This window comes from Phalaenopsis equestris, unplaced genomic scaffold, assembly GCF_001263595.1.
Source record: "Phalaenopsis equestris unplaced genomic scaffold, ASM126359v1 Scaffold199601, whole genome shotgun sequence".
In the NCBI taxonomy this organism is placed as follows: Eukaryota; Viridiplantae; Streptophyta; class Magnoliopsida; order Asparagales; family Orchidaceae; genus Phalaenopsis; species Phalaenopsis equestris.
Window position 1 is genome coordinate 119735 of NW_018219465.1, and position 26617 is coordinate 146351.

At 36.5% G+C, this 26617-nt stretch overlaps 1 protein-coding gene across 1 annotated transcript in view; it reads left to right on the forward strand.

Annotated features, from left to right (window-relative positions):
• Positions 1-26617, forward strand: part of LOC110035751 (urease-like) — a 160141-nt gene that overhangs the window by 40501 nt on the left and 93023 nt on the right. Inside the window, exon 7 of the mRNA XM_020740035.1 lies at positions 22930-23040. Within this exon, the coding sequence (XP_020595694.1) occupies positions 22930-23040 (111 nt within the window). The remainder of the gene's footprint in view (positions 1-22929; positions 23041-26617) is intronic.

Consider the following 26617-nt stretch of genomic DNA (forward strand, 5'->3'; position numbering starts at 1 on the left):
TTCCTAAGGCTTGAAGTCCTATTTGGAACATTTTCCTTGAATCTACGCAACATAGCCCATAACCGCTCGTTCATAAGACGATGGTCTTGTGCCAAAGATGTTAGACATCAAAGGAAAATAGGAATTAGCTGGAATGGTCCATAGGAATTTCTAGAGCTAGAACCTAGGCTCTAAGGAGGAGAAGAAAAGACCTCACAAAAATGAGGTCAACAATGACATTATGAGAAGGAAATAAAAAAAGAATAAAACTAAAATATGAAACTTAGAATTCTACTCTCCCCTTCAAGCTGAGTCATGCTATTGTAAAAGACCCAACGTGACATTCAAATCAATGTTTGAAGGCAGAGATTTAGTGAAGATATCAGTAACTTAAAGTTGAGTTAGAATATTGATTAAGTGAATAATACCTCCATTGATCTTTTCGAAGGTAAAATCTTATCAATTTTATTGGTTATGTTATGATGCACATGATATTTTGCAATACTATTTGCGGTTTGGTTGTTATAGAACATCTTTATGGAATTGACAGTGGATTATCCCTACTTATTTAGTAACCTTTTTGGATCCACATTTCTTAATAAAGTTCAAAGGCAAGTGCCTAGTACTAAGATTTTGCACTACTTCTAAAGACCAATGCTTTCTTTTTGCTTCTCCAAGTGACAATATTTCTTCAAACTTAAGAACAATACCCAAAAGTCAACCTTCTGTCCAACTAGCATCATTGGAACTCTATCTCCTTGTTATCTAATATCTTGAACAATAAATTTTTGCTAGGGTTATTCTTAACAAACCTCACTCTTCTATGAACCATTTTCAAATATTCTTCGCTTGGGCTATTCATATCTTGACTTATAATGCCGATAGAGTAAGCAATATCATATTTACTGTGTGATAGTCAGATAAGCTTACCCACTAGTCTCTACTATCTATCATTTTTCCATTGATGTTTTTCTCCCCTTGAATGTAACTTTTTTTTTTTTTGAAAATCATATGTTCCAGTCTCTTTTAGTAAGGTCTAGGATATACTTTGTTTAGAATATCACAATACCTATCTTGTATTTGGCCACTTCCATGCTTAGAAAATATCTTATCGCTCCTAGATTTTTAATTTCAAACTCAGTGACAAAAAACCTCGTTAATCTTCCTAATCTCTTTTTCATCACCAAAAGTCAGAATTATATTTACATATATAATAGGTATATCTGCTTACTTTACCTGTATATGCTTTATGAATAGTGTATGATCTGTTTGACATTGTATGTATCCATTTAGTTTATACTTTTGTCAAACGAAGCCCTTGGAGATTGTTTGAAACCATAAAATGACTTTCTAGTTTACAAATTTTGGTATTTGTTCGAGTCATTTTTCAGTCATCGTAGGATTTCCATATGTACTTATTTCTCGAGATCTCCATTCAGAAATACATGAGGCTGATTGAAATCTGTTGGGTCGACAGGTTCTGGGGGTTATTCGATTAACTCTGTCGAGATCCGTTGCCTACGGCGTCTTCAAGGAGAGGACAACTATAAATCTCATGACAGTTTTATCATATATGTATGAAAAGTCATCGGTGAATAACAAGGTCCACCTGATGAAAAAATTATTCAACTTAAAGATGACGGAATGTGTGTCTGTCGCTCAACATCTGAATGATTCAACACAATCACAAATCAATTATCGTCTATTGAAATTGATTTTGACGATGAGATACATGTACTGATATTGTTGGTTTCATTGCCAAATAGCTGCGAATCCATGTGAATGACAGTTAATGACTTTGCAGGTAAAACTAAGTTGAAATATAATGATATTTATGATTTGATTTTTTGTTGAGGAGGCGCGCTGGAATGATTCTGGCGAGTCCTCTGGTTCGAGTTCAACATTGAATGTTGATTCCAGAGGGAGATCACAAGACAGGAACTCAAAAAGAGAAAAATCAAAATCAAAGCACAAAAACGAGCAAATCAAAACCTGGTCATCAAACAACTTGTTGGAATTGTGGCAAAACTGACCAAATAAAGAAGAACTATAAAAATCTTAAGAAGACGGAGAACGTTAGTGTTAATGCTGTAACTGAAGAAGTGCAAAATATAATATTGCTTGCAGTTCACGGCTCTGTTGACGACTGGAAAATATACTATTGCTTGCAGTTCACGGCTCTGTTGACGACTGGATACTGATTCAGAGATTTCTTTTCATACATCTTCCAACCGAGAGTTAATGTGATTTGGGAAGGTGTATCTGACTAATGGAGAAACTTTAAACGTGCTAGGGATGGAAGATGTTGAAATTACATTTCATAAAAAGAACAAATGGATCTTGTAAAAGGTGACACATTCATGAGCTGAAGAAAAACCTAATTTCTGTTAGGCAGCTCGATGAGGGAGGACATTTAGTAGTGTTCTCAGATAGCACTTGGATGGTCACTAAAGGAACACTGGTACTGGTTTGAGTTAAGAAAACTGGTACAATGTATATGACTATTAGTTTAATTAATAATGTTAATATTATAGCTGCATAGAGCACAACATACATGTGACATTGCAAACTTGGACACATGAGTCAGAGAGACATGAAAGAACTTTAGTCCAGAGACAAGCTATCCGAATTGAAGTTAATTTATCTCGACATGTGTGAGAGTTGCTTTATGGGGAAATAAAAGAGGATTAGTTTCCTGAAAAGTGACCGATCGCCAAATGCAGGAAAACTAGAACTTGTACATAACGATGTGTGGGGGCCTTCCCTAGTGGCATCACTTGGAGGCTCTCGCTTCCAGGTCACATTCATAGATGACCACAACAGATATTTATGGGTTTATTTCATGAAGTATAAATCTGATGTATTTAATGTTCAAGACTGGGAAGACCATGATTGAGACAGAAAACCTTAAAACTTAAATGTTTGAGGTCCGACAATGGTGGTGAATACATCGATGGTGCGTTCAAGGACTACTGTGCAGCTCAGGGTATCAAAATAAAGAAGACCATCCCGGGGACACCACAACAAAATGGAGTTATAAAGCGTATGAACAAGACCATCAATGAGCGTGCTAGGAACATAAGATTGCACGCCAGACTACCACTAAATTTTTATGCAGATGCGATCGACACTACAATTTGCTTGATCAACAGGGGGTCACCCGTCCCATTAGACTGAATTATATGAGGAGGTATGGAGCGACAATGAGGTCAAATTTTCTCATCTTAAAACTTTTGGCTGTCTTTCTTATGTTCTAATCAATTCTGATGCTTGTAGCAAGTTTGAGACTAGGTCAAAGAATTGTTATATAATTGCTATGAAAACAAAACATTTGACTATCATTTCTGGGATGATCAAGATCGGAGGAAGATTATTTGAAGCAGAATTGTGATCTTTAATGAGAAGATAATGTACAATGACTAGACTTGTATAAATTCTGAAGCAACTCCTCAGGAATTGGAGTTTGTAAGGATTGACGATATACCAGAGGTCACAGTACATGACAGAAATGTGAATGACAAGGAGAATGGGTCCAGAACACCCATTTCTATTTTTCCGCAGTCAGGTTCAGAGTCATTCACTACAAGTACCGTTCGCAGGTCAGTCAGGAGCAAGAGTTCTCAACAACGTTACTCACTAACTTTGAACTATTTCCCTGATAGATTGTGGAGAACCACAGAGCTATAAATAAACCATAACATATAAGAATTCTTGCAAGTGGGAGCTGGACATGATAGAGGAGATGAATTCCCTGCTATGAAATCAGACATGAGAGCTGACAAGACTTCCACCAGGGAAGAACGCATTGCACAACAAGTGGGTGTACAGAGTGAAGACTGAGTTTAATGGCAGTAAGAGGTACAAGACTAGATTTGTTGTAAAAAATTTTCAACAGAGCAGGGCATTAACTATTCTGAGATTTTTTCTCCTGTGGTTAAGCTCACATCCATCAGAATGGTGCGGGCTATGATTGCTACTGAAGTTCTATTCTTTGAGCAGTTAGATGTCAATATAGCTTTTTTTCATGGATATCTTGAAGAATACAGCTACATGCACCGCCTGAGGGGTTCGTGGTATATGAAAAAGAAAATTAAGTTTGCAAACTGAAGAAGAGCTTTTATGGCCTGAAGTAAGTTCTTTCATAGTGGTACAAGAAGTTTGATAAATTCATGCTCAATACATGGTAGAATAGATATTAGACAAATCCCTATTGTTATGTTATGTACTTTGACAACTCTTATATCATCCTACTGTTGTATGTGGATGATATGCTTATTGCAGGGCCAACATTGATGGGATCAATAATCTGAAGAAGTAGATGTAGAGCACTTTGCAATAAAGGATTTGAGAGCGACTAAGCAAATTCTTGGCATGAGGATTGTCAGAGACAGAGTCTGAGGCAAATTGAGGCTTTCACAGGCTGAATATGTGAAAAAAGTGCTTAGTAGGTTCAATATGGATAAAGCTAAATCAGTCGACACACCTTGGGCAGTCATTTCAAACTCTGCAAAAATCAAGCTCCCAAGTCAGAGGAGGAACTAGACTGCATCATACCAGATATCGCCGATGCAATGGGAGTTGTGAGCAGATACATGAGTAATCTAGGAAATGAACATTGGAAAACTGTGAAGTTGATCTTGAGATATGTAAGAGGGTCCTCAGAAACCTGCTTGTGTTTCTCAAGAAAAAGCTTAGAGGTACAGGGCTATGTCGATACAGATTTCGTTGAAGACATTGACAGTAGGAAGAGTACTACACGTAATGTTTATACACTTGGTGATACTGTAGTGTCATGAGACTCAAATCTATAGAAGACAGTTTCGTTCTCCACTACAAAAGCTGAGTATATTGCAGTGTCAGAGGCTGCAAAGGAGATGATATGACTGCAAATTTTCTTGGAAGAATTAAGGTGGCACAAAAGGGCACTCTCTACAATGATAGAGCGTCATATTCTTAGCTAGGAATCCAACATTTCAATCCAGGACCAAACACATTCAGATCATGTATCACTTCATTCGATGATTGTTAGATGATGGACAGTTGCTACTTGAGAAAATTTGTGGAAATAAGAACTCTGCTGATATATTGGCAAAATGTGTTACACTTGAGAAGCTGAAGTTGTGCTCAACTTCAGTTGGTCTTCTAGCTTGAAGACAGGAGTTTTGAGTTGCTGAGGTGGAGGATATCACATTTGAGGAAAAAGATGACGCAGTCAGTGGATAGTGCAGTCAGTGTCTCAGTCTCCAAGTCGGAAAATTATTGGGTTTATGGAGACTGTTCCCGCCAAAGTTGCTTCACGCCGTTCCACCAAAAATGCTTCACGCGGGTCCTCTTCCTGCCTGCTGCTTTAGCTATTTCCTTAAGTGGGTTTTTTAGGTTGTTATAAATTGCCTCTGCAAATGCCTGCCAGACTCAATTCTCACCCTCACTCCACTTCTACTGAAGCAAAAGGGGCAGGGGACCACCTTTTGCCTGATATACGCTTCTGTTGCTTACAAGGAAAAGGACAAGAAAAAGGTTTTTTCTTTCTTCCTGTATACTTATGAAAAGGGAGATTTCTTGTTTCTGTTTTTTGTCTTCTCCTTGATTCTTCAACGTGGCTCTTGGTTGGAGGTTAGAGAGAGAGAGAGAGGAGTGTGGAGAGAGAGAGAGAAAAGAGTTACTTGTAGATGTCAAGGCGCTACTAAAACACGTAGATGACAAAGCATCCGGAAATGAAGTACATAAAATGTAATACATCTACTGACATGTTTTACAAAATAATCTTATTCTTCTACTAAAACACGTAAATATTCAAGGCGCATAATCTTATTCTTCTACTAAAACACGTAAATTTTCAAGGCGCAGCTCGGGCCGTAGGGCCATGAACATTTGCCTACGTGTAGGGTCCTCAAGTTTTGTAACACATTTTGCTTGAAAGCGTATATCAGCAGCTACTTCTGGAATAGTGTCTAAAATGACAATGCAGTCCCAGATGGTGCTGTCAGGGGGAGGTGGAGCTGAAAAAGCAGCAATTAGTTCATGAAATGTGCTTTTAAATAAATTATCCTTCTCTTTCGTCCTCCTGCCAAGCCTAGGCCTCTTGGACATGGAAGTGGACTCTCTAATCTTCTTTTGGTTATACTAGGCCCTTCATCATCAGCTATGACCTGTTCAGGTGACAAGTCATCTGGTATCCCTGAAAATCCCATTTCACTTGGGTTGAATGAATTCTTTCCAGTCGCGACAACCTCCTTAAACATTATGTCCAGTTTTTTCTCGAACTCTGGCTCAATTTCTCACTGCCTATATTTTTTTGGCAGTGGACATTACCTGGAATATAAGACATTTATTAGAGGAGTTTAGGCATTAACTAAAAAATAATGAAATTAAGAAAATACATTTGTATTTAATACCTCAAATCTTTCAGCTCACCGTTCATCTGGAGCATCGATAGTTCGTTTAACGGGATCCCAACCCAATCCGGTAGAGCCACGTTTCAGCTCCTTCCATATTTTCCATTCTTTCTTCAATTGATTGCATTTATTTTTGAATTTAAGTTTGTCGTAATCTCTTCCAGTCAATTCTTTGAACCTCTTAGCAATATTTTATCAATTCTCCTTATTAAAATACGCAGTTGGCCTGTTTCCCAGTTCAATTTCCTTAATACATAGATCGTAAAATATATTGGTAACTTCTTTATCGCACATTGTGGAGGGACCCCCTTTAGACATCTTAGACATGAACTCTAGGGAACAAAGGAAAATAAGTATTTGCTAAATGTGTAAAAAAAAATAGCTCAACTTCATCCATATCAATTCCACAACTTATGAAATTATATTTTGCAATTTAAAACTAAAAGATCATATTATAAATAAACATCGACAACCAACATTTCTACAACGTTTCAATTTAAATAAAAAAAAAAATGGTAAACAAAAGATTTATGTGGTTCAGCCAATGGCCTAAATCCACAGAAGACAATCCACGAAAGTTTTTTTAAGTAAATCTGTAAGATTACATAGCTACAAATAAGCTCTCAAATGTGTAAGATTACTACAACATGCTCTCAAATAATTAAGCTGCAGAAATTCCTAAAACCAAAACTCCAAAAAATTTTTGCATCAAAACCGAAAACAACAATACGAGCTGATGCATCAAATTGGTAAAACCTGAAACAACAATACAAGCTGATGCATCAAATTGGTAAAACCTGAAACAAAATACAAGCTGATGCATCAAAATTGGTAAAACCTGAAACAACAATACAAGCTGATGCATCAAAAACTTCGATCTTTAATTTTTGCAGCTAGTCACCAGTTCAAACTTCTAAATCCAATACAACTTTCTGCATTTAGTAACCAGTACAGACAACTAACCCGAAAAAACTATCAACCTAATAAAATCCTCTGCAGCTCCGTGGACGTAAGCAATTTGCCGAACCACATAAATTTGTGTTCTTTTTTGATTTGCGATTTTTTTTTTCGATCCGGTTATTGCTTTATTGTCGTCATTTTTCACAACACTCTTATAGTGTTTAACTTGGCCACTAGAGCAAATCTCTTAATAGTCTATCCAATAAAACCGAGTGAAACCTGTGGCCACCAACTTAGCCTTGAGTCTTTTGATGCTCCCATCTGCTTTGTACTTGACATTGAACACCTTTTTGCACCTAACATGTCTTTTATTTCGGGAAAGCTTTGTAAAGATGCAAGTGCCATTTAAGTCAATAGCTTGGATCTCCTATTCAGCTGTCTTATTCCATTTTGGATTTGAAGTGGTTCATTAAAGGACTTTGGTATCTGCACACTATCAAGATTAAATACAAAAGCTCTATAAGTTGATAAGTTTTCATATTCAGCATAATCCTGGATATAATAATTTGTAAAATTTTCTTTTCTTCTTCATTGGATTCCACCTCCCTTGAAACTTAAGAGATATATGAACTCAGGTTAGGTTGTGAATAATTCTATGTTTACATATTGTCTGTATCCTGCTCAATGGATTTCTTTCTCCTACTATACACATGAAGTTCCATGTTGTCAATCCCAACTTGGATGTTCACAACTGGTGGAACTTTAAAGAAAAGATGATTTGAAGGGAAGTTGAATAGGTTATAATAATTCTAGATCAGTGTGTTTATCCAGAATAGCGTCCCATGTTTGATATTCACCCAAACTCGCCTTGATTGTCATGTTTAGGTTAGTAGGGTTTGTTTTCAAAGAAGGTAATATTCATGGAGTTGTAATATTTTTTTTTTGTAATGAGAGAATATTACTTGTACCTTTTTTTGTGGGAAGCGTACTCAATGAAGATACATTTGATGGATTTTGGGTCAAGCTTTGTGCAGTTTGGTTGGTGAATGTGAACAAAAGAGACATCCAAATATTTTTAGAGGAAGATTAGATGAGAAAGCTAGGACATGAGGGTAATTTTCTATCACAACATTGAGAATGACTTTGAAGCCAAGGACTCTGCTTGTCATTTTATTAATGAGATAGGTGACTAAGCATAACATCTGCCCAAAAATTTTTTGAGACCTTGTGAGATAGTATTATAGACTTAGATACCTCGAGATATTCTATTGAGTTTCAACACAGGAACTCACATGGATGATTCCATTATTTGCAAGATAGGGTCCATTGATAGAATTGAAATATTCTTTTGTATTATCAGTTTTGAAAATTTGAATTTTGCATTGGAACTAAGTGGAAATAATATTATAGGACTGAAAAATTTGTGCAGTTTCAGATTTTTTTCTTCATACGACATATCCAACTTGTTTTAATATGGTCATCAATAAAGTTGGCAAACCATCATAAAAAAACTCAGGCCTTCAGTTGTGCATGTCATATTATATTTGTCTAACATGCCATTTCTTTGATTATTTTTACCCATTGCTGTTATTGTTTAACATGAATGAACAAGTTAATAGTAATTTTAATAAAATGCATGGAAAATATAGTGTGACGGGTCATAATCAATATTTATAATTGATGTTGTATTTCTATAAGAATTCTATGAATTAGAAATGAATAGCTAAACTTTTATATGAACTAATTTTTGCTAACATGCTCAAATATGCTAAATGTATGAGAAATTCTGAATGCCAACACATAACAAGCCGATTCACTAAAAAACAGTAGCAAATATATGTTCTATAGATCGTTGTTTTTTTATTTATTTTTGCATTCGGGTTAGCCTCACGATAATGTTTTTCTCTAGGCTCACCTCAAGCACAATTTTATAATGTAAATAGACTAGCGAAAACAGATTCATTTAATTGTATGGAACTCTTTAATAAATTTTAATTTAGTACAGACAAAATTTTAATAAAAGTCTTAACTCAAAATGGTTTCTTCTCATATAAGCTTTTCTTTTTTCCTTATAATTCCTTTTCCTATCCTTCAGCAAAGGAAAATTATTCTCTCTATTCGTATTGCCTGTAGTCACAACAAATTGGAAAGAGAAAGGTATCTCTTAGTTTAATTGAGATTAAACGCAAGAATTCAAATATATAAACTCATATACATTAATTCATTAGCTCTAACTCTTACATCTTTTCTATGACATCAGATTTTTTTCTTTCTCTGCTAACATTGCTCCAAGTTTTGCTACCAATGGGTTCTCCTCTTCTAATGAAGTAGAAGAGTTATTAGAAGTTACTATTAAGTTGTTAGTATTGGTTATTTGTTAGTAATTATTATTATTAAGTTAGTAGGAGAGGAATTATGGGAAATGAAGACTGTTTATTAAGTTAGGTATTATTAGAAGTTTTTAGTATTGATTTATTTATTTTTTTGGTTATTTCTTATTTTATGTTAGAAGGTATTAGTATTGATTTGTTTACTTTCCGTTTATTTCTTATTTTTTGTGTTTTCTATTTTATGTTTTTCCTTTTATTTTCAGGTAATTATTAGGAATTTATTAATTGTAAACTTGGAGATATGGATGTTATGTTTTTCCAATTCTAGAATTAAGGTAACCTGTAATTATACCCCTTTCATATTAATAAAATTATTCTACTCTTTTCTCGAAAAGTACATGGTATCAGTGCCACGAAACAAACCTTAATCTCCGGCGGAAGAGATGAAGATCTCTTGCCACTGGAAACTTCCTATTCCTTGCAGTCGACAACTTGTAGGCACCTCCTCAGCCACTTTGTCTACCTCTCGTAGCCTGCAAACCATCTGCAAGATTACTGCTCCTTCCTGTAGCTGCTCCTTCTCGCAGTAAGTTCTTGTAGCAGAACTACATCCCGAGCAACAGAATAGCCGCAGGACCAGCCAACAAAATATTATGTAGGAGATCTATTTCCTAGGCAATAGAACCACCACTCACATAGGAGCATCCAACAGAAGTTTCCATAGGAGAATTTCTTCCCAGGTAACAGAACAGTCGCTCCCATAGTCAGCAAGCATAGCTTGAATACCTCATCTCCTGCAGCAAACAACAATTAGCAAATTGTGGGATTCTTCATCTCTGCAGCAAGCAACAAACAACAAGTAACTGCCTTGGGCTAGCAAAACTTAAATCTGCAGCAAACAGTAACCTTCGAGCAACTCTTGGATAATGGCAACTGTAATGATCGTGATGACGAGCGATGGTCCTTAAGTCCCTTCGGAACCGCTCAACCCCTCTTTACCCTCGCTGACCAGCCACATCCGTTCTCCGACCAAGTTTTGGAAGACATCCTTGAGAATTTGTTGTGCTTCCTGACCTCTTATCGCTATGGAAACACAACTTCCTTCTTCTGCAAGTCTTGGTTTCATGCTGAGGCCCACTCAACTCGTGCTCTTCATCGACAACTGCTATGCTGTCAGCCTTGTTGCAGCCATGGTTTCGTCTTATCCCTTGCTCGAGAGATTCTGCCTCAAGCAAATGACTTTTTTTGACGCCATGTGATGGATTTACCACCGACGGCCCCATTGCCATAGCAGAGAGATGTAGGCGTCTCCAATCTCTAGATCTGATAGACAATGAACCTAAGCTGGATTACTCCCTGCATACCCTTTTCGTAAGACTTTCCTACTACAGACTTCCACCTACATACGAAATTCTCTATTGTAGACTCTAGATTTTTTTTTTCCTGTAGTAGACCCTCTTTCTGAGTTTTTTTCTGCACCAGGTCCTCTAGAGTTTTTTCTGCAGTAGGCCCTCCGGATTTTTGTCTTGCAGCAGACTCTCATTTGGAGCTTTTTGCTATGACTAGCCCTCCTCCGAAGCTTTTTCTTGCAACAAGCCCTCCTGAGTTTTTTCATTGCAGACCATACCCTGTAATTTTCCCTATAGGTTGTCAACTTTTCTTTGTAGTAGTCTTTCACTTACCTATAGTAGTTGAAGAAGTTATAGTCAACGACAACCGGAGTGAACTAGGAGTATCCCTAAATGCCTCGGGGATGAAGACTTCAGGTTCTACTTCATAAAATATCTTTCTTACTCTTTATTTGATGAGTTCAAATCCAAGTTGAACATGATTGAAATCTATGTTTCGACTTGAGGAGGGAGTGTTAAAAGCTATTAATATTTATTTATTTATCTTTAGGTTATTTTCTATTTAATGTTAGAAGTTATTAATATTGATTTATATCCTTTTTGATTATTTACTATTTTATGTCTTTTCTATTTTAGAATTCATGTAACTTATATTTATATCCCCTTTCATATCAATAAAATTATTCCGTTCTATTCTCAAAACGTACATGTACACACATTCATTCATACATACATGTCTAGAGACACAACGCAACAATGATATGAGACGACTTAGACACGAGACATTCTATTATTAACAATGTAGGACATGGAATAATTATTAAAAAATATATAAAATTAAATAAATTAAATATTAAGAATAATAAAAAAGGGAAAATAAAAAATTTAATAACATTAGTTTCAAAAACTAATTTTTCCATAGATAATTGTTTAATTTACGAGGTATAAAAGGTCAGCATATATCATCTTGTATTACATTAAGATTTAATTCCTCTTAAACAACTATTCATTAAAAAAAATTGAAAGGACCACCGACTTTTTTGACCCCTTAAATTTTCATCCAACCATGCTCTTAATAAGTGCTATGGGTCATCGAACCTATATGAAAACAATCACAATAATAGACTTTCTCGGCTGCGCTAAGAAAAGCACATGCGGGTGTTTATTTTGGCTACTCAATGTCTTCATCCCCATCATCTGAAGAAAACATTTATCTGTTTTCATACCTACACGATAAACACAAATATTTTTGCTTCCCCAGTTCCAATAGAAATCTGTACTAATTTTTATTTGATGGTATGACATTATCATCTTCCCCACGCAAAGAAATATGTGTAGATTTTTGCCCTTGCATGAAAAACAAGCAAGTGCAGTCATGGTTTGCTAAGCTTGTGCTAGCATTATGTCTTTCCATGTGTTTGACTATGATGTAATAGATTTACATGAAGTTTGATTTTGGCTTACATGTTATTTTTTGTTTGCTGATTTTAGAGAGCGAGGGAGTCCAACACAACATTTTTTCAGGATGGAGTCTTACCTTCATTCTAGATGACAACACCTAAAGATTTCTTTTACAACATGAGAATTCAAATGTAAGAGAGTGCAAAAAAGAGGGGTAGCCTCTTTGAATAACTATCACAATTATCATCTCTTATGCTTGTCTGGCCGCTAATCTAAGTTATTCTAAAATAATGTCCCTTTTAACTTCTTACAAAAATTATAGTGTTCCATAAATTATAACACCACATACACATATATTGTCCAAATCAACATCGGAAACATTCACCAAATAAAAGCAATATATTTCTACTTTTCCCTAATCATGGGTTTTTAGGTTAACTCTGGTATCATATGGCTTATAATGCAATTCAAGTCTTCAATAGAGGGTCGAGTTTATACTCATTGGCTAGCTAACAAGCTCCTCGTAGGTTTCATTTATGGCTTATAATGCAATTCAAGTCTTCAATAGAGGGTCGAGTTTATACTCATTGGCTAGCTAACAAGCTCCTCGTAGGTTTCATTTATGGCTTATAATGCAATTCAAGTCTTCAATAGAGGGTCGAGTTTATACTCATTGGCGAGCTAACGAGCTCCTTGTAGGTTTCATTTATGCTTAGAGATAAGTTATAGAGTTGCATATTGTCAAATTATGTATTCAAGTTCTACTCAAATTCTTTAATTCCTTACTTTGTATTATACTTCTTTTACTTAGGGTCCGTTTGGTGCAGCTTATTTGGTGCGGTGACATTTTGAAAACGCACCTGACCTGTTTGGGTAAACTGCGCTTTGATAGCTTATGCATTTTCAAAATGCTGAAAATAACGTTTTCACACCGCATCTAGAAAACTCCGCATCTATCTAGGTGCGATGACAACTTTCTGGCAGCGGTCTGACTTTTCCAAAAAAAATAAAAATTTATAACAGCCAACGCACCTAGCTTATCAACAGATTATTTTTAATCAGCTTATCAGCAAATTATTCAATAAGCTGCAGCTGCCCCAAACAGGTCCTTAATCATGCATTTATTTAAAATCGTTAGCCTTTTTTGGTTCTATGTAATTTTTCCGTCTTTAAAAAATGCAGTAGCCTCCTAGTGTCATATCCGTGCATAGTGTTACTTACAAAAATGTACAGAAATGTTGGGCCTATTCACCGTGCTAAGAAAAGTGCATTTGTGTGACAATTTAAGTGTATGCCCACTTTCGGCTAAACCTGTTAATTAAGTGTACTTAAAATATAACCAATTTTTTTCTCCTCCCCAAATGGATCCGAATTATTTTTATAAATTTTGCATTTTGTGTCCATCAAATTGATATGTAATACTATTTGTAAACTATTAATATAATTAGTTGTATAAAAATACTAAATAAATAATTTATTAAATTAACTAAAATTTAATTATTTAGATGCCGAATTACTGTAGATATTAGGAATTCCACTTACAAGTGCATGCAGCATTGGAATGAAAGTGAATTTATATTTTATTATATGTATAATAAGTTGAATCTCCCTGCACTTGCTAGTCAGTTTTTTTTTTCTGCACCCCATCTATTTAAATAAAAGGTAATATAGTTGGATTGTGATTCCGCCTGTCAAGGCGGAAGCAAAAGACGTAGAGCAGCCCTTGGGCTGCTGTGTGGGGGCTGGAATCGAAGGACAAGAAGGAAAAATAAAGGAAGAAGTGAAAAAGGAGAAGTGGAAGAAGAAAATAAATGGAAGGAATGTTTTGGGAAGATGTTTGATATTTAAGCTAAGGATTTGATTTAGATTATATTTCTTAAAATAAAATTTCACTTTAACTAAAAAATTCATAGGGTGGAAAATTTTGAGATAAGTTTTGGTTGAGGTGGGACTTTTATTTATTTTAAAACTAATAATTCTTTCAATTATTCCCCCTTATTAGATGAATTACTGCTAATCTTACATGGGAGCGTAAGCAATTTAGGGAGAAAATTTGATTTTGGCTGTTAGTTGGACCAGATTGTATTGAGGAATCAATTTCTGGTCATGAAATATGTTTCAGATTGTAATAGTATTGAATTTAGTTTTATTAAGATATTTTTAAAATCTTGAGTAAATTATGATACTAAACTGTGTGCTTTAGATGACGAGTTCGAGGCGAGTCTAGGGAAACTTGTCAAGTAGCTACCTTGTTAATTTTTATGAGACAATCAAATGCTAATTTAAGAAATAAAGTATTCAATAGGATTATTATATGACATATCAGTATATGGAATTGAACTTAGAAGTTCTTTTGTATTATTTAATATCTACATATGTTGTAGAAAAATAAAAATCAAGCAGACACTAATTACTTTTTTAATCTTTATTACAGTCTTGGGTTAAATTTCAAATGCTTATGATAAATGATTTTTAACAGGTAAATAATCAAGAGAACATTACAAGTTTTGATAGATAAATCATTATACTGATGATTACACCAGTAAAGATGATAAGAAATTATAGAATTTTCGACTCTTTATATTAAAACTGAACATGTTGATAATTAGTTTGTGTAATGATGGTTAACTTTTATCAGCAGCTATTGTAGAGGACAGAGTGGGTCACGACCCAAATAAATGGATTAGGTAAACTCTTATTTAATTATTATTAGCATTTAGTTATTTCCTTTGCTTTCCAGATATTTTCTCGTTTATTTATTTTCTTGTTTATGCATTTCTTAGTTTATATATTTCTTTGTTTATATATTTCCTAGTTTATGCCTTTCCCATTTTATAACTCTTGTATCCTATATTTATACCCCTTTTGAGATTAATAAAATTATTCTACTGAATTTCAACATAGTATTAAAGCCAAAGATCTAACTTTTGCTGCCGTCGGACAACCCCCTAGCTGCCGACACTTTCTACAAACCTTTTCCTGTGGGTTTTCTTGCTGTCGGTTCCCCTCTTCCATGCTGATTCTCCCTCCACTGGGACCTTACCTCGTAGATTTCATACTTGTCTTTTCTGTAGGCTTTCCCGACACCGGTTTTCTAAAGGCTGTTGCTGTTGATCCTTTCGGTACTTGTTTACAGCCACCGGATCTCCCTCCAGCCAACCCAATCTCCCTCTAGGATTGCCAGAGCACCTCCCTGCTACCAGATCTATCCCCTGTAGTACCTCCTGCGCCGACTCTTCCTTATGTAGCCAGAATCTTTCTATGGTTTGAGATCCCAACCTTACCTTTGGCTCAGTCGGACTCATGGCGAGCTCCACCACCGAGCCTCCTTCTAACAATGTATTTGACTCCACCGGAGGATCGACACTGACCTCAATCCCTTCACAGACTGGAGCACCTGAAAATCACATGAACTTTATAATCACCACCCACAAAACCTAACGACTCTAAAGGATGCAGAAAATTCTACCATCTCACAAGTATTATTTGTGAACCATCAAAGACTGACCCGACGTATGCAACATGGGAAGTTGAGAATTCAATGGTCATGACATGGCTGATTAATTCCATGGAGACTTCGATTGGCCGTTTGTACCCTTTTCATCTGCAAGTGCCCTCTGAACTATAGTTTGTGATACCTACTTTGACGTCAAGGAATTCCGACCAACTTTATGAGGTTTCTAAGAGGATTCGCGAGGCGAAGCATGGATCAAGGATGGTGACACCGTACTACAATGAATTCATTGCCTTATAGATGGAATGTTATTTCTGCTTCGATTACACGTGGGAGTCTCTAATTGATCTTTTCCCCTTCTAAAAAATTGTGGAAAAGGATTGTGTGTTTCAATTGGCTAGTGCGAACAAGTATCTCGACGAAGTACAAGGCCATATTCTTGGTCAGGATCTCCTTCCTTCAACTTGGAGAACATTCATCGTGATTCACTGCGAAGAAAACTGAAGACTTGTCATTCTCTACACATCCACTCCTTAGCCGAACCTTCCGCCTTGGTCTCCAATAATGCTCAACTCTCTTCCATGCCATCATGGCCCAATCACTCCCCAAGTAATTTCTGTCACAAACCTTGCCATACCTGTGACAAGTGTTGGAATCTTTACAGGAAACTTGTGAATAAACCTTCGGCCAAATCTTCCACTACTAAGGTCTCGCTACGACCTTAGAATCTATGAAAGTATAGCCGGCTCCCACTCAGAACATCTCGGGATCACCAGACTCAATTAAGAGTCAGATGTAGCAATTAATTAAACTGCTTGGATTTTGTCATTTCTCTTTAGTTCTGTCGACCTCCCATGTTTGTCATGGTAACATTCCCATGGCACTCACAGCTTTTGCTTTTTCTAGTATGTGGATTATTGATTGAGGTGCCACGGACCACATAACAAGATGTTCTCAAGCCTTCTCGACGTATTCTCTGTGATTCGGGAGAGATACCATTAAATTTGTTGACGGCTTCTGTAGTTCCATTGCAAGTAAAAAGATATGTTATTCCAACTGTCGGGCTGACTCTGGAATCTGATTACACATACCTTTGTTGAAGTGTAATCCGTTGTCAGACAGTAAGTTGGTATATGACATTGATTGCATTGTTCATTTTTCTTCTGATGTTTGTGTTTTTTAGGATTTTCGTTCGGGGAGGATGATTGGAGCTGCTAAGCAGGTAGCCTGACTCAACTTCTTCCATAGGGAAGACATTGGTGACGAGGATACTCTATCCAATAGTTATAGCTTTTTCTTGTCTACTGAATGTCCTATTATGCTCTTACATTTTTTTTGGGCCATCCTAGTTCTCAATAATAAAATAGTTGTATCATTTAAGGTTTACTAATAAAAATCTATTTACGTTTAATTATAAGATTTGTCAGTTAGCTAAACATCATCTTGATCAACCCCACTCGTACACTTGCTTTTTTTTTACTAGTCCATAGTGACTTATGAAGACCCTCTCGGACTCCGAGCTACACAAATAACCGGTGATTCTTTGTATTGATTGATGACCACATTCAAATGACTTGGGCCATATCTTAAAAGACAAATCTGAAGTTGCGGTCATCTTTAAAAATATTCACCCCTTCATTTTGATCAAATTCAAAACATCAATTCAGGCTCTACGGATTGATAACAACTGTAAATTTTTTAACTCTATATTGAGAGAATTTTTGGTAAGTAAGGGCATCCTTCATCATAGCTCATATACAGAAACTTCTCAGCAAAATGGGATAGCCGGGTGAAAAAAATCGACATTTTCTTGAAGTTGCTCTTTCCATTATATTTCAATCTAATGTCACGAAATGTTTTTGGAATGATGTACTTACCGCCACATATCTCATTAATAGCTCCCACAAAAATTCACAATTTTCAAGCCCCGTTATTCGTCTTGTTGTCATGTTTTCCTACCAATCAGTTCTTCATCAGTTAAGACCCCAAATAATTGGGTGAACGACCTTTGTTTCCTATACTTCCCTAACACTGCTCCAAGTGAGGGGGAACTAAACTATTTGGACACTATTTTTTTTCTGACTATGATGGATATTCCGCTTATACCTCAACCACTGTTTCTTAGGAACCCGCAGTCTCATTGAATCTGCGACCAAGCATAACAACATCTCCTCCATCCGTTTTCCATGTCTATACTTGACGCATCAAACCTTCAATTGAGATTCGTCCCAATGCTCCTACTCTTGAGACCACTGCCTCCTTGCAAGTCTTGGAATATACTTCGGCTGATATCCCCGGGACTACACTCTCTCAACTTGTGGGGATTGCTCTAGCTTCGAATTAGGAGGTGAGTTTTACCATCGAGTTATGCAATCAAACATGTTCTGTTTACTTCATGGCAAGATACGTCTCATTCCACAACTTATCGCCGACTTACAAAGCATTTGCCACTTCCTTATCGGATCATTTTTTTTCATCAACTATCGAGGCAGCATTAGCAGACCCTTCATGGATGGTTGTAGTAACAGATGAGATGAATGCCCTCGATGAAACCATACGTGGAATGTTTGTTGATCTTCCTCTTGGAAAGGAAGTTGTGGGCTGCTGGTGGAATTTCAACACCAAATTTAACTTTGATGGATCCTTTGAAAGCAACAAAGCGTGGTTGTTCGCCAAAAGCTACTCACAAATCTATGGAGTTGACTACGAAGAGAAATTTATTCCGGTTGCTAAATTGGACACTATTTGCGTTATGTTATTTCTTGCTGTGAATGTGGATTGACCCTTACTCCAACTGGATGTAAATAATGCTTTACTTAACGACGATCTTACAAAAGAGGTGTATTTGTCTCTTCTTTCGGGCTTTTGACTCTACTGCTTTCGGTGTATACATGTGCTGATTGCGAAAGTTTCTCTATGGACTAAAAGTAATCCCCTCGCGAGGTGGTAGTGGGTCATGGGTTTTCTCAGGCCTAATCTGATCATACTCTTTTCTTTCAACTTTCTTCTAGTGGCCATATTATTATCCTCATAGTCAATGTCGATGATTTTGTGCTCACATGTTATGACCTGCCAGTCTTGGAGTCTCTTAATGGCATTCTCACCGGATCTTTTGAAATGAAGGACTTGGGGTCTCTTCAATATTTATTAGGCATGGAAGTTGCTTGGTCCTCTCGGGGCATTTGCTTTTCGAAGTGCAAATATGTGATGGGCCTATTAACTGAGACAAACTTTCTTTTTTACAAACCGGTTGCTGTTCTGATGGATCCCAATGAGAAATTCGTAGATGTTCCCAATGTTGTTCCGGTGAACAAGACACACTACCAACATATTGTGGGTAAACTCGTTACCCTCACCTATACGCGCCCCGACATTTGTCACGTTGTTGGTATTGTAAGTTAGTTCATGCATGACTCATATGGGCACCATGTCATTGCTATCCTCCGGATCCTCCATTATTTAAAAGGCACACCTGGCTCAGGTTTGTTGTTCTCTCGTCACATCTCTTGCTATATTGTAGTTTTTACGAAGGCTGATTGGGTCGGATTCGATTCATAATTAGCGATCTATCTTGGGTTATTGCTCCTTTGTGTGGGGAAACCTTATCTCTCGAAAAAACAAAAAAACAGTAGGTGGTTGCGTGTAGCAGTGCTAAAACCGAGTTTTTTTCTGTCCTTGGGAGTATGTGAAGCTCTCTAGTTGCGCATCATTTTTTGCGAGTTATTTATGTCGATCTGTGTTCCTTTACAATTATTCTGTGATAATAAAACTACCATTAGCATTGCTCATAATCCAGCCCTACATGATTGTATCAAGTTTGTAGAGATTGACAGTCACTTCATCAAGGAGAAGCTCGATTCCGGGAACAATTGTTCTCCATTTATCTCATCCAGCGGTCAACTAGTAGATATCTTCACAAAGAATCTTCCTTCGACGATTTTTGACTTCAATCCAAATTGACCATGATTGACATTTATGCTTCAACCTGTATTTATTTGTATGTATTTTTTTCTTGAATATTTTCTCATTCCTCGTGTAAAATTTTGTGTTATTATCGAACGCTGAAACGCTGAACTTTAACGAACATCTTCTTTGGGTAAATTTAATTTCTAGGATGTGCTTGTGCTGTTGATTTCACAATCGATCATTGTTTGAGCAACTTCGTCTGGCATTTAATTAATTTGGAGTCTAAATCACGGCGTCACGCCGTTAACTAGTCAATTTTCATCATGTTTGCTCATTTTGATAATAAAAGATATAGTCTTAGGTAATTTCGATGTCTTGGATACGTTCGTACGGTCTGTTTCATGAATGGGAGTTGTTTGGGACTGCTTTAGTGTCTGTCAAAGCGTAGACTCTATTTGCACGACGCATTCGATCGCTATCATTTTCACCTTGTTTGCTCACACCGTTTTATAAAATAGATATATAGATGAACATATATATGCTTTAGATGATAATAATAGAAGAAATTTCCTTTTAAGGTTTGAGGGAAGACTCGTCTTTTTATCATATATTAGAATTAATATTACCTATGTAATGGATTGGGTGAGTTAATTTATGCACAATAATAAAAAACAGATTTTAAGGCAATGCATAAAATTCTAAAATATTTTAAGGGAACCTTAGGTAAAAGAATTCTATTTGATAGAGGGAATGATTTGATTGTTGAAGCATAACAAATAAAAATTGTGTGACATCTCTCGTTGAGAGGAGGTGAACTTTAGGTTCTTGCACATTCTTAAGGGATGACCCTATGATTTGGGGGAAGTACAAAATAAAATATAGGCATAAGACAGGTTTAGATCAATGACTTCGAGAACTGGTAAATTCCTATGATTAATAATTATCTTCAAAGATTTAAAGATCAAATGGATAGATCCTATGTGGTTGTATTATGATTACAAGTTTACCATTAATACTACATATAATCTCATGCAACATGATCATTGAAAACATTTTGAAGTTATTCAAGATTTATAAAGGAAACGATTGTGAATAGTCTAATTTATACGGTGTTCTAATCATAATTGAATAGCTTGCAGTCATTCTCACCAAAGATATAATAAAGGTAGTCTTTCAAAATTTTTTGGATTCGTTTTAAATGGATTTCATTTGTTCAATTGGTTGAAAGATAGTATGAAAACGAAATCTCACTAACATCCGCATGGATTCACCCAAGATTTTGCCCCTTGTCTCCAATCTTCTATTGTTGGCCTGAATTCTTTCCCAGATTTTGCATGTTTTTTTGCTTCCTAAACTCACAACACCGGTGCCTCATGAATCCATGCGGTCCTTGCTACCACCTCACCGATCCATGTGTGCCGCTCAATTGTACAAGGAAATAACTATGGCTGCTCCATTATAATTAAATCTGTTGTTACTTTTCAGCCTCTGATTTTGTATAAATCCTATTAGAATCTTCGTAAGTTTGTATAAATTTTGCACAAATATTGGAATGAACTACTTCACCAACTTTCTGTGCTTGTCAACAATTTTATGAAATAATAAATTTATGTGAAAATCATATAAAATTCTCATATACATTGCACAAAAGATTTATTAATATAATCATAATGGTTGAAACTTGGCTAATTCTTCATGTTCATTTATAACAAATACGGATTAAAAATAAATTTTATTGTTTAAAAATTTTAAAAATATTTAATGTGGCCACCCTTCAAATATGAACAAAATTAAAATATTAAAATATCTTTGCTTGATTAACTAAAATAAACTATATTGTGAAGAAAATTTCGCAAAACAAGAATTATGTTTTTATATTTTAATTTGTAACATTTATTTATTTATTTTTGTTTTCTATTAAACCCTTATTATCTTCTAATATTTAGACATATCATTTCTGTTTAAGTAATGTGTTTTTAGTCCATTTGTAAAATTAGTTTATTTATTTTTTAGGATTTGCTGATTTCTAATAAATTTTAAAAAATTAATACATGTTAGCTTTTTAGTTTATAGCCAACCGATTTAAATATATTTTAAATATTTTTATCAATTGATTTTTTAATCATTTTTTTATTAGGATTAACATTATTTTATCCATTAAGACTTCTTTATATTTTGATATAATTAAAAATGAGAATTTTTATTTGAGTCTAATTTAAATTTTTTTCTTTCTAAAATCAATCAATGAAATTTTATCTTATATTAATGAAATCTTTCGTCTTCTTAATAAACATTTTGTTGGAGTGATGTATTGGTTTGGGTTACATGAATTGTTTGGTTAAATGCATGGTGTGATATACCATTAATATTGAAAAAGTTGGTAGTCTATCAATAACAAAAAAGTTTGTAAGGGGTATAGCAGTAAAAATCCCTGTTTTTTTTCATTTTTTTATTTTTTGGGTGCAAAATGCAATTAGGTTAATTTTTAGAATGATAGAATTGTTGGGTGGAGAAGACCAATTTTTTTTCCCTCATTTATACAGTTTGATTTTATTTTTAAGGTTAACGTGTTGCAGAAGCTAAAATATGGATTGACTTTGTAAATTGTGTTCTCTTTTATATGATATATTTTTTTAAAATTTTTTTTTATGTTGCTAGAGTTTGGGACATGTTTTTTTAGTTGTTTGAGTAGCAGGATTGATGGTTTGGGAACCCTCCACCTCCTTGCTTCGGTTTTTCTTGTTCTGTAAATCTATGCTTTTTATTTTGTTCCAAACTAAATTTTTCTTGCAAATCCATGCTTGTTAACCCTGACGTCGGAGTTCCTATTCAATCTTCCAGTTCAATGATCATTTTCTTAATGTCATTTTGCCATTAGTAGCCAACTTCGCATTGTTGGTAATATTCACTTTTCTAAATTGTTCAATGTTCAATAGAAATGTTAAATTAATTTCTTCAGGATCCTATCCTAACTTCATAGCTTTGAAACTAGAGTGGCCATACCGTGATCTTGAATCAGTAGTCTAAAATACTTGACAGTTTTTTTCCGGAAACTGCAGTACACTGAGGATATATCTCATATTTGCTTTTACGAAAAAAAAAACAGTAAAAGTCAAACTAAATGATTTTCAATTGGTGCAATGGACTAGAAACCGGAGAAGGCACTGTTATTATATCTTTCAAGTACCATAGCCATTTAACTTTATTTTTTGCAGGTTGGGAGTCATTATCATTTTATTGAAGTGAACCCATATTTATTTTTCGATAGAAGAAAAGCTTATGGGATGAGATTAAATATACCAGCAGGAACAGCCATTCGATTCGAGGTGATGACAGTTACCAGTTATTCTTGCAGATACCAGCTTCATATATTCTTCTGTTAGTGGTTTTTATGAATTGTTTACTACTTCCTGTAGATATGATGCTTCATCACTTTTCCTCCTAAAATTCTCTTTCTACATTGATAGTCTTGTAATTAGAGTAGGATCTTTATTCTGTGATCTGACACGTGCAGCAGAAATATGTGAACTCTTATGAATATGCAGTGATGCGGGGCTCCCTGGAGGGCTGAACCTGCTGGATAACAGTGAAACAGGTTCAGCCAAGGTATGGCAGGGCCGGCCGGCTCATGTTCGAGGCTGCCACCCTAGGGGAGCCATTCCTAGTTATCTACTATACATATATTATTTTATGTTATTAGGGTTCATTTTTTGCTTTTTAGATTTTTTACCGTTGGCGTCTTCCCTGATGTTAGGGCTGTATCTAAAATGTGATATTTTGATTGTATCCTGCTTCGAGGTGGCGATTCATCCAGATTTTTTTCTCCTATCCATCCCAATTTTCTGCCGCCAGTCCCTCAAACTTTCCAGCTTGCTGCTGCAATCCCCTCTCCCCTTCCACTGCTGCCACTAGACCCATCCCACCTTCCTGTAGTTTGTTGCAGTCCCCTCAACCTTCCTGCCTGCTACTACCAAACCCTGCCAACCTTCCCGCTTGCTGTCGTCAAACTCCACCAGCCTACCTGTTTGTTGCCGCCATTCCCCTCGATCCTTCTTACTGTTGCCGCAATTATTCCAGCCCTCTATTGTTGGTTGCCACACCCCCAACCAACCAACCTATTTGCTGTCCATCTGCAAACTACCTCTCTTTCATCTTTTTGCCCTAGGGGTCGTTGGTGTTTGTTGTTGTTTTGTTCCTGTTTTAAGAGCCGTTGTAACCCTTCTAATTTTTTAGCAATAATATTTGCTTCTCTTTCGCAGGTATTAATTGGTATCATAGCTAAGTCTATCCATAGTTAGGGTTTCCTAACATCCACCATATCCAAACTAACTGCACTGGGAAAAATATCAAACGGTCCGCAAGGTGTCTAAAAGAAAAATATGTGAGGCTAAAAATTTTGCTTTTAATGATCTCTATAATAGATTAAATATTAAGGAGGGTGAAATATATATGTATAGACTAGCCAAACAAAGAGAAAGAAACGTAATGATTTAAGTTTTTAATGAAGTTTCTGAAAATACAATCGACCTTAGTGATCTTAATATCGTTAGTAATAATTAAACATTTCATTTTTACCGTCGCATTAGTAAAAATGAAGTTGAGGAGGCTTTAAAGAAAACCAAAGGTGGAAGTCTGTAGGCCCTGATGATATCCCAATTTAAGTATGGAAATGTTTATGAGATTTGGGAGCTTTTTGGCTTACTAAAGTCTTTAATATTATTTCAAAAACTAAAAAGATGCTTGAGGAGTGGAGGAAGAGTATTTTAGTCCCCATTTTTTAGAATAAAGGGGATAGAATAAAGGGGATGCACAAGAATTATAGAGAAAATAAGTTGGTGTGTCATACTTTAAAATTATGGGAGAGAGTAATTGAACATATGTTAAGACGTATTACAAAAATTTCTCATAATCAATTTGGATTTATGCCGGGCAGGTCTACTGTGGAAGCTATACATTTATTGAGAAGTTTGATGGAGAAGTTCAAAGATAATAAGGAAAATCTACATTTGATTTTTATTGATTTAGAAAAAGCTTACGATAAGTTTCCAAGAGATATGACACTAAATAGAACGCAATGGAAAAAAGATTCATGTAGCCGACCCCACACATAGTGGGATTAAGGCTTTGTTAGTTGTATTTCTCCAAACTCTAAGCATGCTGCCTAGGAGACACATCCCGAAATCTCCCTGGGAAGCGATACAACAAGAGATCCAATAGACTTTTGTAGAGACTTGCTAAAATTGAAGACGACACCCACGGAGAGAATACCCTCGACGATGACATGGAGAACCGAAGAGAAAAAAGGGATGAAGAACTGAATCCTTTCCATAGAGAGGACTTTAGTGATGAGAAAGATAAGCCCTTACACTGCGAAATTCAATATCAAAGGAGACCAAAAGAGGTGGCACTATTATGGATCCGAATGATTTCATCGAATGGTTATAGGCAGTTGAGAAGTACAAGAAAATGTTAGAAGATCACCAGCGAGGGCGACGACGGAGGAAAGCCCTGAGGCCATTAGCGTGCTTCACGCGAGCAGGTTCGAGCACTGTCTGTCGGGTAGTAGAGCACCAGTCGCTTCGTATGGAGCGAGCGAGGAGACGACTTCAAAGAAGAAGTATCGTTATCTACGGGAGACGACTGCGAGAAATGCGCTGTCGTCTATGGGATCAGACGTGGTCGGCTGGAGCGATCGTCGTCGACTACGGGAGACGACAGGAGCGATCGATTTCGACTAGAGAGACCGAGAGCTGCACGTACGTGATAACGTCCTCGTGGGAGACGCCGAAGAGAAGGGAAGAAGCCGATAGATTCACTGCCGGGCATCGCCACGTGCGAAACCCTAGCAGAGCCTACCGCTGCCGATGCCATTAGGTATATAATTTTATGTCATTATGGTTCAATTTTTACTAAATATTTTCTTTAGTCGACGTCTTCCCCCTGATGTCGCAAGCCCCTTCCACCTTCCTACTCGCTGCCACCAAACCTCGCCAGCCTTCTTGCATGCTGCCGCCAACTCGATTAGCCTTGTTGTTTGCTGCTGCCAGTCTCCTCGAGCCTTCCTAGTGTTGTCGTAACCTCCCCAACCCTCTACTGTTTGCTGCCGCATCCCCAACCAGCCGACCTATGTGCTGCCCAGCCGCAACACACCACTCTATCGTCGTCACTCTAGGAGTTGTTGGCGTTTGTTGTCATTTTGCTCCTGTTTTAAGAGTCGTTATTGTAATCCTTTTGATTTTTTTGCAATAATATTTGTATCCCTGTTGCTATTTTGGGTTAACTCCCGTATCATGCAGTGCTGTCTTTTAAGTACCTTTGTGTTTTATTTCCTTAAAAATGACAGATCTGTGCCTGCATCTTTCCTGCACGAGTTGAAATTCCAGCTTTAGAGAAGAATAGTGCTGGTTTACCCGTCTTTTCATTTACTTTTTTGATGAGATTGCAATCTCCATGTCCTGTAACAGAATCATGGTACGTCTGCGGGTACATCAGACTATCTGAAAGGTGAAAAGGGGATCTGCGTTTGTGGACTACTGTAGCATCGGAGGGTTTGGCAGCATTATCGCCAGTGAGGGCGGCGACGTAGGAAAGCCCTGAGGCCATTAGCGTGCTTCACGCGAGCAGGTTCGAGCACTGTCTGTCGGGCAGTAGAGTACCAGTCGCTTCGTATGGAGCGAGCGAGGAGACGACTTCGAAGAAGAAGTGTCGTTATCTACGGGAGACGACTGGGGGAAATGCGCCGTCGTCTATGGGATTAGACGTTGTCGGCTGGAACGATCGTCGTCGACTACGGGAGATGACAGGGAGCGATCGATTTAGACTAGAGAGACCGAGAGCTGCACGTACGTGAAAACGTCCTCATGGGAGACACCGAAGAGAAGGGAAGAAGCCGATAGAATACAT